Below are 17,268 nucleotides of genomic sequence, written 5' to 3' on the forward strand. Positions count from 1 at the left end.
TTCCAATCTAGTACCACTGTTTATATATATATATATGAATATATTCTGTACTATCGTTATCTTTGTTCCATCGCATTCTATCTCGTTCTGGGTCATTCATTATTTCCCGATTAGTTAATCTTTCTGCTCTGTCTCACAATCAGAAAAGTGAGGCAGAGAGAGGGAGGGAGGGCGAGAGAGAGACAAAGATCAGATAACACGGCAACAGTTACAGTTACAGTTACAGTGGGTAGCTTGATAGTCATTTCATCTGTGCATAAGTACACGACTATAACGACAAGACATTTCACACATTTCACACATTTCACACGACTACAAACACACTTAAATACATTGATACATTTATACTGTCATTGGTTATCTCCATCTTCCCCCCCCCTCTACATCCTTACTAGACTAAAACTCTCCTTTTTCACTTTTTCACTTTTTCTATATCCACTATCCACTATCTGTATCCCTATATCGTGTCCTTCTTGAGTAGAAGATACCTTAACACTTTTGAGCCTCTCTCCATTCCTTTGGTTCTTCCTCTCCATTCTTTCTCTTCTATCCTCTTCTCTCCTATCCTATCCCTCTTCTTCTTCTTCTTCTTTTTTTTTTTTGTTTTTTTTTTTCGTTTGCACGCTCGCTAAAATTTTTCAGCAGTCAGCACTGATTAGATAACAAACAGAGATAAATAAACCCTATTATTGACTTATATCTCTCTCTTTCTCTTTCTCTCTCTCTCTCTGCCCCCCTTCTTTTTCCCAAAATTTTTTTCTTTTTTTTTTTCACTCTCTTTCTTTTATCTATCTATCTATATAAATATATATATATATAGCTCTTAATTTTTCACCAACACACTCATTATCCACCAACAACACGGTATTCACAACCAAATACACAACACATATATAGAGAGACATAAAGGTTTTACATGTCCTTTTAAAAACTCTTCCCCTCAATCACTACACATTGTACATATCAACCTACACACTGGAGATAGAAGTTTTTTACCAACGACTATTCTTTCCCATCACACACAATTAAAATTTTTTTTTGTCTTTCGATTTCATTTTTGATTTCATATTTGATTTAGCTATCTTTGAAAGGTTTTTTTTCTGTTTTGAAAAATTACACCAACCTAGTATATAGCTAAAGAAAGAATAACAACAAGATCAATAAGAAAGAAGGCAAAAAAAAAAAGATAAAACATAATGGCTGATATCAAAGTTCAACAACGCCCACACCCCCAACCACAACCACAATCACCACCATCACCACCACCAACATCTTCTGCACCTGTTCGATTAAACAGCCCATCTGTTGTATCCACTAACGAAAATACCACCTCTTCTGGTACCAACATCAACTACAACAACAATAATAGTATTGCTGTTCCTACTACTACCACTAATACCAGCTTACCATCTTTTGAACAGACAAGAAAGAATATCCATGACCACAATAGACCAAACTTGGCTTCCCAAATGAATTCAACTCAATTACCAGGAGTAGCAAAGTTGGTGTCTTCTTCACAAGACTCTATAAACCACACAGACCCAAAGAACTACACTCCGCTGTACTGCACTCCTACTTTTAAAGCCAAACTAGGAAGTGTAAATGTTAATGGAAATGGAAATGTACTTGGTGACTCTAGTGCTTCTACGAGTACAGTCAACTCCCCAAATTATCGTATTATAGGCCGCGGCCCCGACGATATACTGACCTCTTTACCAACACCACCAACCAAAGTCAAGGACGAAGAGGATGTAGATGAGGAAGAACAAGAAGAAAAACAAAAACAAAAACAAAAAGAGGAAGTGGAGGAAAAGGAGAAACAACAAAAGCAACGTCAGCCAAATGCTTCTATCCAACTCCAAAAACAACAAAGCTTGAGCCAAAACGACTCTTCTGAAGAAAAAATGTCATCACCAGTTTGTCGAAATTGCCAAACTCAAACTACACCACTTTGGAGAAGAGACGAGACCGGACAGGTCTTGTGTAACGCTTGTGGATTATTTCTTAAATTACACGGAAGACCAAGACCCATTAGCTTAAAGACAGACACCATAAAGTCGAGAAATAGAGTTAAACACAGCGGAGCAGGAGGAAATTCCAATAGTGGATCAAATACTAATAATTCACAATCACAATCACAATCACAGCAACAACAACATCAATCTGTTTCCTCAGCAAAAACTTCAGGCGCAAACACTCCAGAACTCAAATCAAAAGACTCGAGAGATGCTAAAGAGTCAAAGAGCAAAAAACAAACATCGCCAAAATTGAAGAAATTTAAAAGCGGAAACAAGTCTGACTTGACTCCACTCTTGCCAAACACCAATAAGGAATCATACCATCACAACCATCCTTCCCTATTATCCACCACCACTAATACTACCACTACTACTGCTTCTTCTTCTTCTTCTGCTTTACCTGTTAACATGGGTATGCAAAACCATCACTTGATGCATTCTCAAGTTCCATTACACTACCCATCCTCAACACCAGCACAATTTGCACCGGGCTTGAGAAGAATTACATCTCCATTGTTACTCTCCTCACCAGCAGTGAAAAACGAGGCTGATCACCAATTGAATTCATTACAAGCAGCAGCTGGTGTTTTGGAGAATTTGTCTAACTCATCAAACATGTCAAATGAGTTGGGACCAAATGCTACCTTCAAAGGAGGAGTCTCATTACTCAACAAAAAGGGTAACAAACCATACCAACAATATTCGAAAAATGGTAGTGGTTCATTGTTTGGAGCAGTACCAACAACTACTTCAACTACAGGAACACCAGCACCACATTTACCTCGATTACCACCATTAAACAAGAACTCACCTGTGTTTGGTGGCGTTAATGGCGACCACAACGGCCACACCAGCAATGGTATTAGTAGAGCATCAACACCAACTTTACCACCCTTGCACGAAATGGCCAATGGTCAATCTACTTCAGGAAATGCTGGTGTTTCAAAGCCATTTGACTCACTTTCCATGTCGATGCACTCTAATGGTGCAACAAATCAAAACAGCAGTAATCAAGGCAACCAAAACAGTTCCAACTCGTTCAATAATGGAAACAACGATAACAGAAGTAGTATTAATAGTAATAATAACAATACTAATAACGGTAATAATACTTTGCAACAACAACAGCAGCAGCAACAACAGCAACAGCAGCAACAACAAGCACCACCTCCGCCACCGCCGCCACCTTCATCTAATCAAACATTTACATCTACACATGAGATTACTTTACTCAAGACAAGAATCTCTGAGTTGGAGTTGGTCAATGACTTGTACAGAACAAGAATAATGGAACTTGAGGCAATGGAACAGGCTGCTAGATTGAGAGAAAATTCAATGAGGAAAAGACTAGATGAAGTGATGAATTTACAAGCAAGTACCTTGCTTCAACATCAACAACACCAACAGCAACAACATCAGCAGCAGCAGCAACAAAGACTAGAGGAACAAAGCGTTGACTCAACATCACCCAATCATCAACCACACCAAAGCCAGTTACCCTCTTTTCAAAACAAATCTGGCACAACACCAGCATCGTACAATCACCAAAATGAGTATGGAGTTATGCTTGCACCATTGAAACGTGATCACGAAGGAAACACTATTGACAAGAGAAAAAATATTAGTTGATTTTAGAATCTAGATACTTAGGATCAGTATATACAAATTAGTTGGAAGAAAAAGTAAAAAAAAAGAAAAGAAAAGAAAAAAAAAAAAACTACAAACAATTTTCTTCTTCTTTTTTACTTTCCCCATTGTTTTGTAAATGTAATATAACATTAAAATGCGATATACTATTAAAATAAAGAATAATAGATTTTAGTTTTAAATATGAATTTTATCTGAATATGTAATAAATTTTGATACTCACTTCTCAACTCATTGGTTTAAGTACGCACATCTGGCTCATCTTTACCCAATAATTCTTTAAACTTCAACAAGTCAAGCACAAACTTGACATCTTTAGTGAAAAACTCATCTGCAGAAAGTTTATATTGCGACTTGTCGTTGGAATGTTTTTCCAAATAGAGTCTCACAGTGGCTCCACTTGAACCAGTTCCCGATAATCTAACAATAAACCTTAAGCCATTCTCAAACTTGATGAATAAACCTTGCTTTGCAGAAACTGATCCATCGAGATCGGTATACGAAAAGTTCTCAGCTTGCTTGATGACATAACCTGAAGCTAATTCATCACCTGGCTTGTGGGTATCAACAATGTTTTGCAACAAGTCAATCAATTGGTTAGCACCTTCACTAGAAACCTCTTCATAGTCGTATCTTGTAAAGAAAGTTCTTCCATACTTGTCCCAAAATGAGTTCTGCACAATTTCAATCGATGTATCGGAATCAGGGTTCTTTGAGTGGTAATCTGCCAACACATTCAACCATGCAACGATGGCCCACAACCCGTCTTTTTCCCTAATGTGGTTTGAGCCTGTGCCAAAACTCTCTTCACCACAAATACTCAATTTCTTTGCATCAAACAATGAGCAGAAAAACTTCCAACCAGTTGGCACTTCGTACACTTCAAGTCCCTTGTCTTTGGCAACAAGGTCAATAGCACCTGAAGTGGGCATCGATCTCGCCAAACCATAAATACCTTGTTTCTTGAAATATGGAATAGCATCGGCATACTCAGAAATAATGGCAACAGAGTCACCAGGCGAAACAAATGTACCTGCACCATAAATCATATTTCTGTCACCATCACCATCTGATGCAGCACCAAATGCAATCTTTTCCTTATCAACTCTATCAACCAAGGTGTGTGCATAAGTTAAGTTTGGATCTGGGTGTAATCCGCCAAAATCTGGTTTGGGGACATAATTTTGAATCGATGTCTCAGGTAAACCCAACTCTTCAACAAAGATCTTGTATCCGTATGGACCAGTGACACCATTCAATGCATCAAACAAGACCTTGAATCCAGTTTTTTCACTCTCACCAAGGAATTTCTTGATCAAGTCAAAGTCAAAAATATCTTTCAACATATCAACGTAATCCTTTGTGGAGTCAATGACTTGAACCTCAATTGGTCCAACTTTCTTTGCATCTTCCTCACCTTGTGTGATTGTGTGGATGTCAACCTTGGGCAATTCCACAATCTTGTAACTCTTTAAAGTCTTTGAAATGTCAAAAATCTTGTTTGTAACGGATTCTGGTGCTGGTCCACCATTGCCCAAGTTGTACTTGATTCCTAAATCATTTTTTGGACCACCAGGATTATGACTTGCAGTTAAGATAATACCACCAGTAGCCCCATATTTTCTAATGACATGGGACGTGGCTGGAGTAGACAAGATTCCATCTTGGCCAAGAATAACTTTACGCACTCCATTGGCTGCGGCAATTTGAATAATGAGTTGGATAACTACATCATTGTAATAACGACCATCTCCACCAATAACTAAAGTTGCATCCTTGGCACCTTCAGGGATGGCATCGAGAATTGATTGGATGAAATTCTCGGTATAGTGTGGCTGTTGGAACACGGTGACCTTTTTACGCAAACCAGAAGTACCTGGTTTTTGATCTGAAAATGGCGTGGTTTCAATAGTTTGCACCTTGAAGTCTGACATATTTAAAAATCGAAAAAAAAAAAGAAAAAAAGGTTGTGTTTAATTTGGCAATATATAATGTAAAATCCTCAAGTTTTGATTGTGATCAATAGAATTGTATTGTTTAGATCCCAATTGATTCAATTGAATTGATGAAAAAAAAGGAAAGAAAACAACTGTAGATGCTATTTTTTTTCTTTTATATAAGAAGTGAGAGGTGAGGTGGATTTATGGGACAAACTGGGTGGAGGATGTTTTGATATTTCAATTAAATTGATTCAAAATTTTATGCGCAATTAATAGTGGGTGGTGGGTGCGCGGGTTGTGGGTTTTATTGGTGTTGAGCGTGGTGCAATGCCAGCGCAATATTTAAAAGGGAGCAAGAGTGGAGTGACACAAAAATATTGATCCTTAAAATCAGAACAACCAAGTAGTAGCAAAAATTCTTTATTTTTTATTTTTTATTTTTTATTTTTTATTTTTATTTTTATTTTTAATATCAAATTCGCTTTGACTGTGTGAATTAATTAATTGGAGGGTGAGGGGGAGTATAATAAGAGGAGTTTGTAGCAAAAATTATATTGCGTGCCTCCACTTTCTTCACGTCATAATACCAAAGAGTATATTGGAAATAAAAGTTAGAAATAAAGGTGGAGGTTAAAAGAAAGAAGGTGGGGGATGCAAAGAACGAGAAGGGAACAAAAGAGCAATATAAGGAATCGAAATGAACAAATATACTTAAATGGTAAGGTCACGTGATAACAGAAAATATATCAAACTACCAGGATATTATCGATTTATCTTGCAAGGCTTTATTATAGAAACAGACAAAAAAAAATATTATTCATCACACAAACGTTTGTAGATTAATTATCAACTTAGAAGCAAAAACTATACATAAAAAGACAAATACCAAACCATCAACTTACCAAATTACCTCACGAAAAAAAAAACAAACTTTCTTGTTCCTGTTCTTGTTCTTCTTGTTTTTGTTTTCATTTTTTGAATGATCTTTTATTTCGACACAAAACACCTATACCAACTCTTGCTTCTCCCTCTGTTTCAAACTAAGGGAAATGGCCTATTCTTGGTCCAAAGTATCCGTCTGGTGCCTGCAAGGTTGCATTCAATCTACCAACCATATTGGCATCATAACCTTCGTATGGCACATTGTTTCCCCACCAGAGAAGATCCTTCTCATGATATTGAAGGGCAAAGAAAATAATAATTGATGAGAATGCAACACCAGCTGTCAAACCTGTTGAAAGAAGGTAGTTGTATTTTTGCCACCAAGCCTCATACTTTCTCTTGATGTAGTACATAAACGCATAGGACACGTAAACTCCTGGAAGATAGTAAGACAAGTTGTAAGGAGCAAATCCAAGCATACCACCAATGATGATACTTGGCTCAAATGTTCTAAGATACTTCTCTGGACCATACTTTTTCAAAGCAATACATGGGAAGGCAAGTAAAAAGCCAATAAGGAAACACCATCTCAAGATTGGATACAAATGGTCAAACACCTTCTTTGGACCAATAACACCCCAAAGCACTGAAGCACTATAGAAAGTTCTCGTGGAAGCACAGGTGAATTTCTGCTTATTATCTGGGTAGCAGTAATCTTTGATTCCAGTAATTTGGAAGTTCAAGATAGCCAATTGGATAAACGAGGCAATGAAAATACCCAAGATTTGAACTCTAAATGTAGCTCTTGGTGGAAGCTTGGCGTAGAAACCTTGCTTTAAATCATTGATGAAATTCTCAGCTTGGCCATCAATGTTGTAACCCAAAGCCTTAATAAAGGCAAGAGCAAGACCATTACCTGGAATAGCATAACCAACAATCAACTCAACCAACACATTCAAACCAAATGAAAATCCAGTTCTAGCATAAACGGTGGTTAATGGAATCAAAAACACAAAATTGATTCCCAAGGCAAAGAAAATACCCCAAACAGGTGTCTCTGCTGGATACAACTTGACACACAATATTGCAAACACAATCGAAATGATCAACACCACTAAGTATGCAATCTCAGACACTTCGGGGTAGGCTCTCATCATAACACTATGTGGGTCATTGAAGCCTTCATAGGTAGAGGATCTCCAATTCTTGAATAAAGACAACATGGATTTGAAAGCACGAATCATTTGCTTGGAATGCATTCCAAATTCATAAACAAAATGGAAAGGGTAAAGTGCAAAGAAAGCACCATAAACCACCAAATTGGCAGCCGTATAAAATGGTGGGCCAACTTCTTGATACTTTGCATTATCAAAAAGACTATTTTCATTAACAACTGCCCTCACAGAGTAAGGCTCACCAGTATTTGTAAACAAACCATTCGAGTTAATTGGGAGATAACCTGTCCACTTGTAATTGCTGTACCAAACACCAAGAATACAAAAGAATCCAATAAACATACCAGTGATCATGTTTGTTTGATTGTAAAATGGATAATTTAATGGCGCATTATAGTTGATGATATTCCAATCAAATGAGGTAATTGGATTCAATCCCAAACCACCAAAAGAACCTGTAACTACTGCCAAGTTAAGATTATCTGGTTTAATCCAGGTCATCCAGTTGAATTGAGAAAGGGCAACAAAAAGGTAATCTGGAACCCAGAACCAAAGGAACGAGGCTGCAAATACAATAAAAAAGAATTTGTAACCGGAAATAGACCATCCATTAATCTTCTCCTTTGTAGATGGTGTAGTTAATGCTCTCGACAATTTGATTGTTGGAAGAATACTTGGCCAAACAGCAGCCACAGGATACACAGCAAACCTTCTCATGATACCCGAAAGACCAATACCCATAAAATTGGTGGAGAGAATCAACAAAACCTGGTAACCAAAATCAGCCCACTTGTTGCCATAAAACAACTCTGACTTTTGCATCAAAATGTTGTACGACACATACGATGTGGAACCTCCAGTGACGGAACAGAAAATAGTAGCAAGCATTTGCTCTTTATAGTTATATGGTCCTGGGTTCAAGTCGACATTCAATTTCCAAATCTTGAATTTCCATTTGGGCAAAATCCATTCCAACAACACTCCACATGGGTAAAGAAACACTTGAACACAGCTCATGGCAAGGGAGATACTTGGTTGACGTTCTGTAAAGAACTGGTTAATAACTGCACCAATAGCGGTCCAAACAATTCCAAGAATGTAAACACGAATGGTTTCACAATAAACAGTTGGGTCATCAAAAGGATCAGTAACAGATCTGACCTCAGGGTATGGCGACCAGTAAGCAATCAACACCGCCTCTAATCTAACTTGTAAATCCCAATCATAAATAGCATGCTCACCATCACTGGAAAACTCATCACTGGTCTTGGAAAATGCAGAAACTTTCACCGGATGTCCTTTCTCGTCAAAATCAACTGATCCAGATCTCGATCCAGATCCAGCACCAGATCCAGATCTAAACTCCGGTAATGAATGATTCCCATGTGAACCTTCGGCAGCAACCAACTCTTTCCAAAGTTCAAAATCCTGATGAGGAATATTCACGTCATGGTCGTGCTCTTCAATAGCATCTTTCAAAATCTGGACAGCTTCTTCTGTAGACATTTGTTCAATTTTTTCAAAGATAAATGTACATTGTGGAGGCAACTCGGTAAAAGAGTCCAATACATCGAAATGCAATCTCTTCAATACAAATTCCTTTTGAGCATTACTCAAAGTAGTACCAACCTCCCCGATTGATAATGGATTCGAAAAAACAGCATCAAGATTAACTTCATGATCAGCGACTGACAAGTGACTTCCTACACTTGCAAGTGATGTAACGTTTGCTTGGTTCTTTTCACTCATGGCGTTATTGTCCAAGAAAAGAAAAAGTAAAAGAAACTGTGAGTGACGAGGAAAGAAAGATAGGAAGATAGATGAAAGAAAAGGAAAAGGAAAAGAAAAAACAAGAAATAAAAAACAGGCTTTTGACTTTCAATAATGCTCTGCCAAGAAGAAAGGAAAGACCATCAACTTTTATACTCAAGAAAAACACACGGCACCAGATTCATTGTGGATCTGTTTGTATGTATGTGTGTATGTGTATGTTTGTATGTGTATGTTTGTATGTGTATGTTTGTATGTGTATGTTTGTATGTGTATATGTATATGTGTATATGTATATGTGTGTATATGTGCTTTAATCGATAACAACAACAACGACGTCGACAACGATAACAACAATAACAATTTTGACTTTGAGCCGCTTCAGGATCAGTGTGGTTCAAAGATTAAGTACAATACATGCACTTTGAATTGAAATTGAAATCTGGTCATGATACTTTTTTCTTATGCCCGATGTTGCATCCTATCTATTAACTTGTGAGGAGAACATACACCACAACAGACAATAATTTATTTGCAACTATTTAGTTTTGTTAAGTTGATATTATGCTGTGCTACGCTTTTCTGCATTGAGTTGTATTGAGTTGTATTGTGTTGTGAAAGGGTAGTGTCACCAAAATTGAGGGAATTTGCTATTTTTCGGTTAAAAAGATTGCCTTAGTTTTCTCTCTTGTTTTGTTTTTTCTTTTTTTCGCAGCCACCTTCTTGAAGCATGCATCAATGCTAAAGTGATAAAATTGTGTCAATTAATTATCGGCGCCACATCCTATCAGTCCAATACAAAGATAACAATTTGTCACGTCCATAATTGAATAAAAAATTGGTGCCGCATGGATATTCTCAAGACAAGAAAAAAAAAGGACAAAATATTGAAGAAATAACTAACCCCTCAGGATGAAGTTAATTTGGAAAGGTGTTTGTGGGGGGGGGGAAGAAATAAAAGAAGAAGTGAAGTTCAGCGGGGTTCTAGTTCGAAAAAATTCTTCAAACTTACTTTTCTTGATTTTGATTGGATAATAGTGGGCTAGGAGAACGTGTTGGGAATCACACACACACACACTTACACCTCTTTAATTCATATTGTGTAAAGATCACAGTTGTTGTTGTAAGAGCGCAAAATTGAAATAGCGTATTTGCGAGGAGAAAAATATGTATATTTTTATTTTTTTTTTCTCTCCCTCTTTCCTTCCCTCTCTACTATTTTTTTGTTCTATTTCTTCTTTTTGTTTTAAAAAATTTTAAATTTAATTATTTTATTAATTATTTTTTATTTTTTTTATCTTTTGCGCCTGTCAAAATTTTGGTGCCATTCCATCGTGTGTACAACATTCTATTACCCAAAATGATTAGTCCAATAGCGAAACTTGCTATTGTTCATGACCCCTCCTGTTGGTTGCCCGCAACAATAACCCACAGTTTTTGATAAGCCATTCAAATATTTGCGATAAGCAATTTAGATACTTGATTTCGAATAAACTTATGCTGATACTTTAAAGGCGATTCTCTTGATGAATTTCTCTCCCCCCCCAATACTTTGACATTCTTTCTTCGTTGCCTGTTTCCTTTTTCCTTTGATCATTCACTTTTTGTATCACTTTCTCATTTTCTCACTTGCTTGATTTCTCAATTTCTCAATTTCTCCATTTCTCCATTTCTCCATTTCTCCATTTCTCCATTTCTTTAATTGTTCCTCTCCACTAGCTTGGGACACAAACATGGAAATGAATATAAACAATTTCTTGAGAAATACGGTAAATACCGAGTACAATCACTGCAAACTTTTATCAAATTGCATTTGCAATATTGAACAAATAACAAAAACTTTGTATCTTTTTTTTTATAATTCGCATAATATTCACGAACGAAAAAGATGCCGGTTCAGGAAATCAGATGTTGTTGATGCGTCAATTTCACCTTTCTAATTTCTACCATGCCTTCTGCGCTCGGCAGCACCTTTTCACAATAATAATGTCTCATTTCCAAAATTAGCAGTTGTTCACCATGAAAATCCTTCTTCTGCGCATACTACCAAACTCCACCCACCCTCTTTACCCTCAATTTATTGTTTTATTGTACTTGTCTTTCTTTTTTTTTTCTTCTTTTTCTTTTTTTGTTCTTCAAAAGAAAAGCAATACATATTGGATTGAGTAAGTTACAATAACAAGTGCATGAGCATTTTAAGCTCTTTTGATTTGAAATAGTAAATCATTTCGGTACGGCGTGATTGCATTATTGTATTATTGTATTATTGTATCATTGTTTTATTGCACATTACCAGCATCAAGTCTCAAGCCACAAGTCCAAAGTCTTAAATTAAGAACTAATGAGTATCAAGTGGAGCTGGAAAAGCTCCATTCTCATCGTCCAATTTCAATAGTTAAAGCATTTGAGTTCAAGTGTTTAAGCAATAACTTCAAGATGGTTTAGACATGCAGTGATTATTTCATCACCACCATTTATATTGAAAAAAGAAACATTACTACCTTTGTTTCTACTTGTTTTTTATTTTTTGAACAATCTTTGATCATTTGCCATAAACTCTGACACGTTTGCAATAAGTTAAAAGGTGGCGGCAAGGGCATGAAAAAATAAGGACCTACAATTATCATTTGTGTTGCAAGAGTTTCAAAATTAGAGTGCAAGAGTACACGACCTCTAGGTTAAATAAGTTTATATGAGAACAAAAAATGGTGATCTTGAAAGAAAAGTCTATTTTTACATCACCCAACCCCCCCCCCCCCCCCCCCTTCCCTCATCAAGTCTAATTTACAACTTGTAGTATCAAAAATGGGGTTGTATCCACTCTATGAACTAAATCCATTTACTCTATACACGAAACATTTGCTTGTTGCTCTGCAGCTCCTCGTAGACATTCACCTCTCAATTCTTCACAAATAGCTTTTCTTTTCTCCTCCTTATCATCCCTCGTTTCTTAGTCCAAAAAATGCTGATTTAAATTTTAAGAGAGGGTCAGGAAAAACAGTAGACGAGACAAAAAAACGGGACAAGAAATGAGACATTAAATGAGACAAAAAAACGAGACAATATTAAAAAAAAAAAGACAAAAAAAAAACAAACGAAAATTCTACAAACAAAAATAGATCAGAAAATACACGAATGTCATGTTCTACATGTTACCCCATACCACCAACAACAACAACACCACCCACCACCACACCAACCACAACCACTACTAAGACCATTAAGACTCTCACCACTACTATTGTCACCTATATATACACATATTTGAATACTAATCAATTATTTGCTCGTAAAGAGTAGAGTCATATTCATGTGCTACTTCTGATTACATTTAACCAACCCCTTTTCTTTTCCAACGTTAATACCCAAAGAATCCAACTTTCAGTCACTCTTTTTTCATTCACAAAAACAACAAAACAAAACAAAACAAAAGCAAAAGCAAAAGCAAAATTAAATCAAATAAAAAACAAAAATATATAAAAAATAAACTTTGGGCAACTATCAATTGGTAAAAAAGGGTACTTCAAATAAGTAACAATAAGTAAAAACAAAACTATTCAAAAATAGAGAGAAGGATATATATATATATAAATAAAATTAATTACACGTTTATAAGCTCATGGAACACCCAGGTCGAAAACAACAAACTCAGCCGGACCGAAACAAAGAGTTTCATTTGCCATCTAGACAACAGGATTGGACTTTGAATCGAACGGAGGTGGTTGCACCAGAGCCAGTGTTACCAAGGACTGCCGCAGCCACAATCGACTCATCCTATAGTAGACACTCGCGGTCGAGGTCACAAAATAATGACTTACATCTGTCTTCGAGGCAACGAATATTTTATCCTCAACACCATGATCAACCGTCATCACCATCGCCGTTGTTGTCTTCACCGGCTCCGTTGTATCAACGAGGAACTTTCTCACCAATTCCGTCTGCTGCACCGCCTCAGTCGCCGAGGGACATTAAATTGAAATCGAAACCACCAAACCCAAACCCAAATCTAAATTCAAACCCCAACCCAAACCAGCCATGGACTACATTAATTCCACCATTACCCAATAGGAACCCAAAACAAAAGGATGAACTTAGTGTGTATAGCTCGTCAAGTCAAAGCACCAAGCTGAGCCGCGATCCTTCGCAAAGACATTCGATTGCAATATCACCCACTCCAGAGGCAAGGCAGGTTCCAAAAGATAAAGACCCTGTTGTATTGCCCGTTCCTAGAAAAAAGTCACGAAAAGTTTGTCGGAAATGTGGGCTTGAAATTACAGGACAATTTGTGAGAGCTTTGCAAAACGCTTTTCACGTGCAGTGTTTCACTTGTCACGAGTGTGGTGTGCAATGCTCTGCAAAGTTTTTCCCACATGAAATCCCAGCAAATGTAAATGGCAGCGAGACTGCTATACAAGTGCCACTTTGCGAATATGACTATTTCAAGCGCTTGGATTTAATTTGTTTTAATTGCGACAGTGCTTTAAGAGGACCCTATATCACTGCTTTGGGCAATAAATACCACCTCGAGCACTTTAAATGTTCAGTTTGTCAACATGTGTTTGATACGGATGAGAGCTACTATGAGCACGAGAACAATATCTTGTGCCATTATCACTATTCAAAACTATATGCTTCACATTGTGAGGGTTGTCAGTCATCTATAATAAAGCAATTTGTTGAACTTTTCCGTGGCGGTAGAACCCAACATTGGCATCCTGAATGTTTTATGGTTCATAAGTTTTGGAACGTGAATATAACAGCCGACTCAGTGGGTCTTCAAGAGCTTTATGGCTGGTCAAACGAATTGCTCACCAATCTACGGCAAGTCAAATTATCAGATACTTCTATCGATTCCAACCAGCTAATTACAATGGAGCAACATATTGAGCAAGTGGTTATGAGCTGCTGGCTACGACTTTCTGGGTATGAGCAAGTCACTGCAGGATGCATTTCAGATATGCTATTGAATGCCTGCACTGCCAATAAGTTTAGCGGATTAGTGGTTACTGGGAAATTAATGCTTTGTGTTGAGGTTTTATTTAATGCTTTGGATTCAGTTATGGAAAGATGCCAAAAGGCACAATCTTATATGCAAGCACAAACACCACTGCAAGCTTCTATTACTCTACTGAAAGCCGATACTCAAGACTCACTCGAGTCGTCCTTTTTTCAGCAATTGAGAAAAGAGCCTAGGAATATCACCGGGAAAATCATGAGTTACTTGGCAATTTTACGTAAATCAACCAACATTTCAAGCTCTGGTAGCTTGTCTGCAGAATTACTAGCAGTAATTACTGGATGTGCACATTACCTCAAACTATTGATTCGAATTGGTCTTAAGGACGCGCTATTATTGAACAAGACATACGGCACTTCAGAGGCACTAGACGAATTCTTAAATGATATATCTCAATACGAGGAGATTGCCAACGTGAGTGCGGAAAATGTGGGAGATGCTAAACATTTTATTGAATCGCTTTCTGTTCCACTGGGATCTACAGATGCTTGTATCAAGTGTCTGAAGAGTGTAGAAAAGGCATGCATTAAATTTCAAAACGATCGATGGCATTTGAAGTGCTTTACTTGTTACCATTGCCACAGGGAAGTTTCACATGAAGCAAGCGAATGTCGGAGGACTCGCGATAATCAAATTTTGTGTAAAAACTGTATTGATGAAGGTATCGGCGAAAACGTTAGTATAAAGGGGTTTTCACACGTGTCAGACCTTAGTCAATTAGTGTATCTACTAAAGATTGCATTGCAAAGATCCAAGTCGGTAATGTGCATTGACTTTGACAAAGCTGCTGCACCTTTAGGCGAAGAGCAGCAAGCAAGACCAGATATTGAACGTGCCACCTACGTACAAACTTTAGACGATGTCACTCGTTTACGAAGCAGTCGACTGAGCCAAAAGCTTTCAAAGTCTGTGAAGAAGCGGGCAAGAAAATCAGTTATAATTACTGCACCCGAAGCAAATTATGCGCAAGAAGATATAATTCGTACAAAAGAGGATGGTTCTCCACAAAGTTCTTTGGAGATAGCCTATAGCAACAGCAAAAGTAATTTGAGTAGCCACAACAAAAACAATAACAACAACAACAACACTAATTTCACTCGCAAAGAAAGTGGAGCGTCTCAACTTTCGTTCGAAGGAGAAGAGACATTTGTTGCGAGAAAAGAATTGCAAATTAGAGACGAGCCACAACGCCAACTAACGTCGGTGCAGTTGGATAGGACTTCAGACCTATTGAAAAATGAGAAATCATTGACATTGGATGATATTCCTCGAATCGTTGCTGCAGAACAAGCCAGGGACCAACGACCCAATGCATTCAAACACCATAATAAATTGTATCAAAGAAGTAGTTCCCATATGTTGAAAAGCGGAGGCCATGGATCTGCAGGCGGAGCAGGTGCATCAACAGCTACAACTCCAAGTAGTGCATTGAATCATATATTGAACACCAGTTTGCAGCAAAAAGAAGAGCCCAGCGATAGACAGATTTTTTACTCAGAACTTTCCAAAAGGAACCATTTCATCATTAGGCATATTGCAATCGAAGCATTGTGTGAGATGAATAAAGAGTTGGTAAAGGATGACTTAGTTGCTCATATTCAAACCAGAAAACAGCTTACATTTTGGGAAAAATTGAGAATAGGTGGGGCAAATACTAAAGAAAAAACCAACGGAGTTTTTGGTATTGAATTGAGTGTTTTGACTAAAAAGTTTGGGGTGGATTCCGATCTAGGCGTGGGACCTTCTAAATTGAGGATACCTATAGTGATTGATGATGTGATTAATGCTTTAAAGCAAAAGGATATGTCTGTGGAGGGTATATTTAGGTTGAATGGTAACATCAAGAAGTTGCGTGAGCTCACAGAGCAAATAAACTCGAATCCTGCCAAATCTCCGGATTTTAGCAATCAAAGCGCTGTTCAACTTGCAGCGTTGATGAAGAAATGGTTGCGTGAGCTTCCAACACCATTACTAACATATGATTTGAATGACTTGTGGATCATGTCGCAATCAAACCCTACAGCAGAAGGCCGCAAAAGAATTTTGCAATTGGCATATTGTTTATTACCACGTGATCACCGCAACTTACTAGAAGTTCTTTTATACTTTTTCAGTTGGGTTGCCTCATTTGCCGAAGTCGACGAGGAAAGTGGTTCGAAAATGGATACCCACAATCTCGCTACGGTTATCGCTCCAAATATATTGTTTACTAAACAGTCTTCGAATCAAACTGAGCAAGGAGACAATTACTTTCTCGCCATTGAAGTTGTTAATCAGTTGATTGAGAACCATGAGGAATTGAGTATCATACCAACAGATATTTTACAAACATTTGATGCATGCGGATTTGATGCAAATGATAAGCTGTTATCATCAAAGGAGATTTTTGCTCAATTAGATAGTCTATATAAGGAAGAGAAGATGTAATGGAATAAAATCCAATGAGAATAAAGTGTTCACTGTTGTAGGTCTTGACGGATTTTATTGTGACCACATATAAATTTGTTTGACTTTTTTGGCAAAAGCAGAAAACAAAACAAAAAATAAATGAGAAATATGGATGTGATTTCTACATGGAAAGGATATTAACAATATTTCTATCAATGTTTTGGTGCACGATTTTCAAAAATTTAGTACTCTTTCTTTTCTATTTTTTTTTTTTTGATTATTATTTCCATTACCTGTTTTTCGACGTTTTTGTGTGCTCAAACATTTCTTTTATTTTTTTATCTCCCACAATCTCTCACACAACGACATTTAGCAGACTTCTTCATCTCTTTTGAGTTCTTAATCTTTTGCGACAAGGTAACAAATAACAC

The 17,268-nt window shown here is 37.2% G+C and overlaps 4 protein-coding genes across 4 annotated transcripts; 2 read left to right on the forward strand and 2 right to left on the reverse strand. All coding sequences in view use genetic code 12, as the record gives it.

Moving 5' to 3' along the window:
* Window positions 1-1,196: 1,196 nt before the first annotated feature.
* Window positions 1,197-3,647, forward strand: PVL30_000019 (uncharacterized protein; the record flags this gene model as incomplete). The annotated part of the gene is made up of 1 exon (XM_001527444.2): window positions 1,197-3,647. The coding sequence occupies one exon, from the start codon at window positions 1,197-1,199 to the stop codon at window positions 3,645-3,647; it is 2,451 nt and encodes an 816-aa protein (XP_001527494.2).
* A 257-nt stretch (window positions 3,648-3,904) lies between these two features.
* On the reverse strand, window positions 3,905-5,599 carry PGM2 (Phosphoglucomutase-2; the record flags this gene model as incomplete). The annotated part of the gene is made up of 1 exon (XM_001527445.1): window positions 3,905-5,599. The coding sequence occupies one exon, from the start codon at window positions 5,597-5,599 to the stop codon at window positions 3,905-3,907; it is 1,695 nt and encodes a 564-aa protein (XP_001527495.1).
* Window positions 5,600-6,645: 1,046 nt separating this feature from the next.
* Window positions 6,646-9,411, reverse strand: OPT2 (OPT super; the record flags this gene model as incomplete). The annotated part of the gene is made up of 1 exon (XM_001527446.2): window positions 6,646-9,411. The coding sequence occupies one exon, from the start codon at window positions 9,409-9,411 to the stop codon at window positions 6,646-6,648; it is 2,766 nt and encodes a 921-aa protein (XP_001527496.2).
* A 3,640-nt stretch (window positions 9,412-13,051) lies between these two features.
* rga1 (Rho-type GTPase activating protein Rga1) lies at window positions 13,052-16,876 on the forward strand (the record flags this gene model as incomplete). Its single annotated transcript, XM_001527447.1, has 1 exon — window positions 13,052-16,876. The coding sequence occupies one exon, from the start codon at window positions 13,052-13,054 to the stop codon at window positions 16,874-16,876; it is 3,825 nt and encodes a 1,274-aa protein (XP_001527497.2).
* Between the last annotated feature and the right edge of the window lie 392 nt (window positions 16,877-17,268).

This window comes from Lodderomyces elongisporus, chromosome 1, assembly GCF_030384665.1.
Source record: "Lodderomyces elongisporus chromosome 1, complete sequence".
In the NCBI taxonomy this organism is placed as follows: domain Eukaryota; kingdom Fungi; phylum Ascomycota; class Pichiomycetes; order Serinales; family Debaryomycetaceae; genus Lodderomyces; species Lodderomyces elongisporus.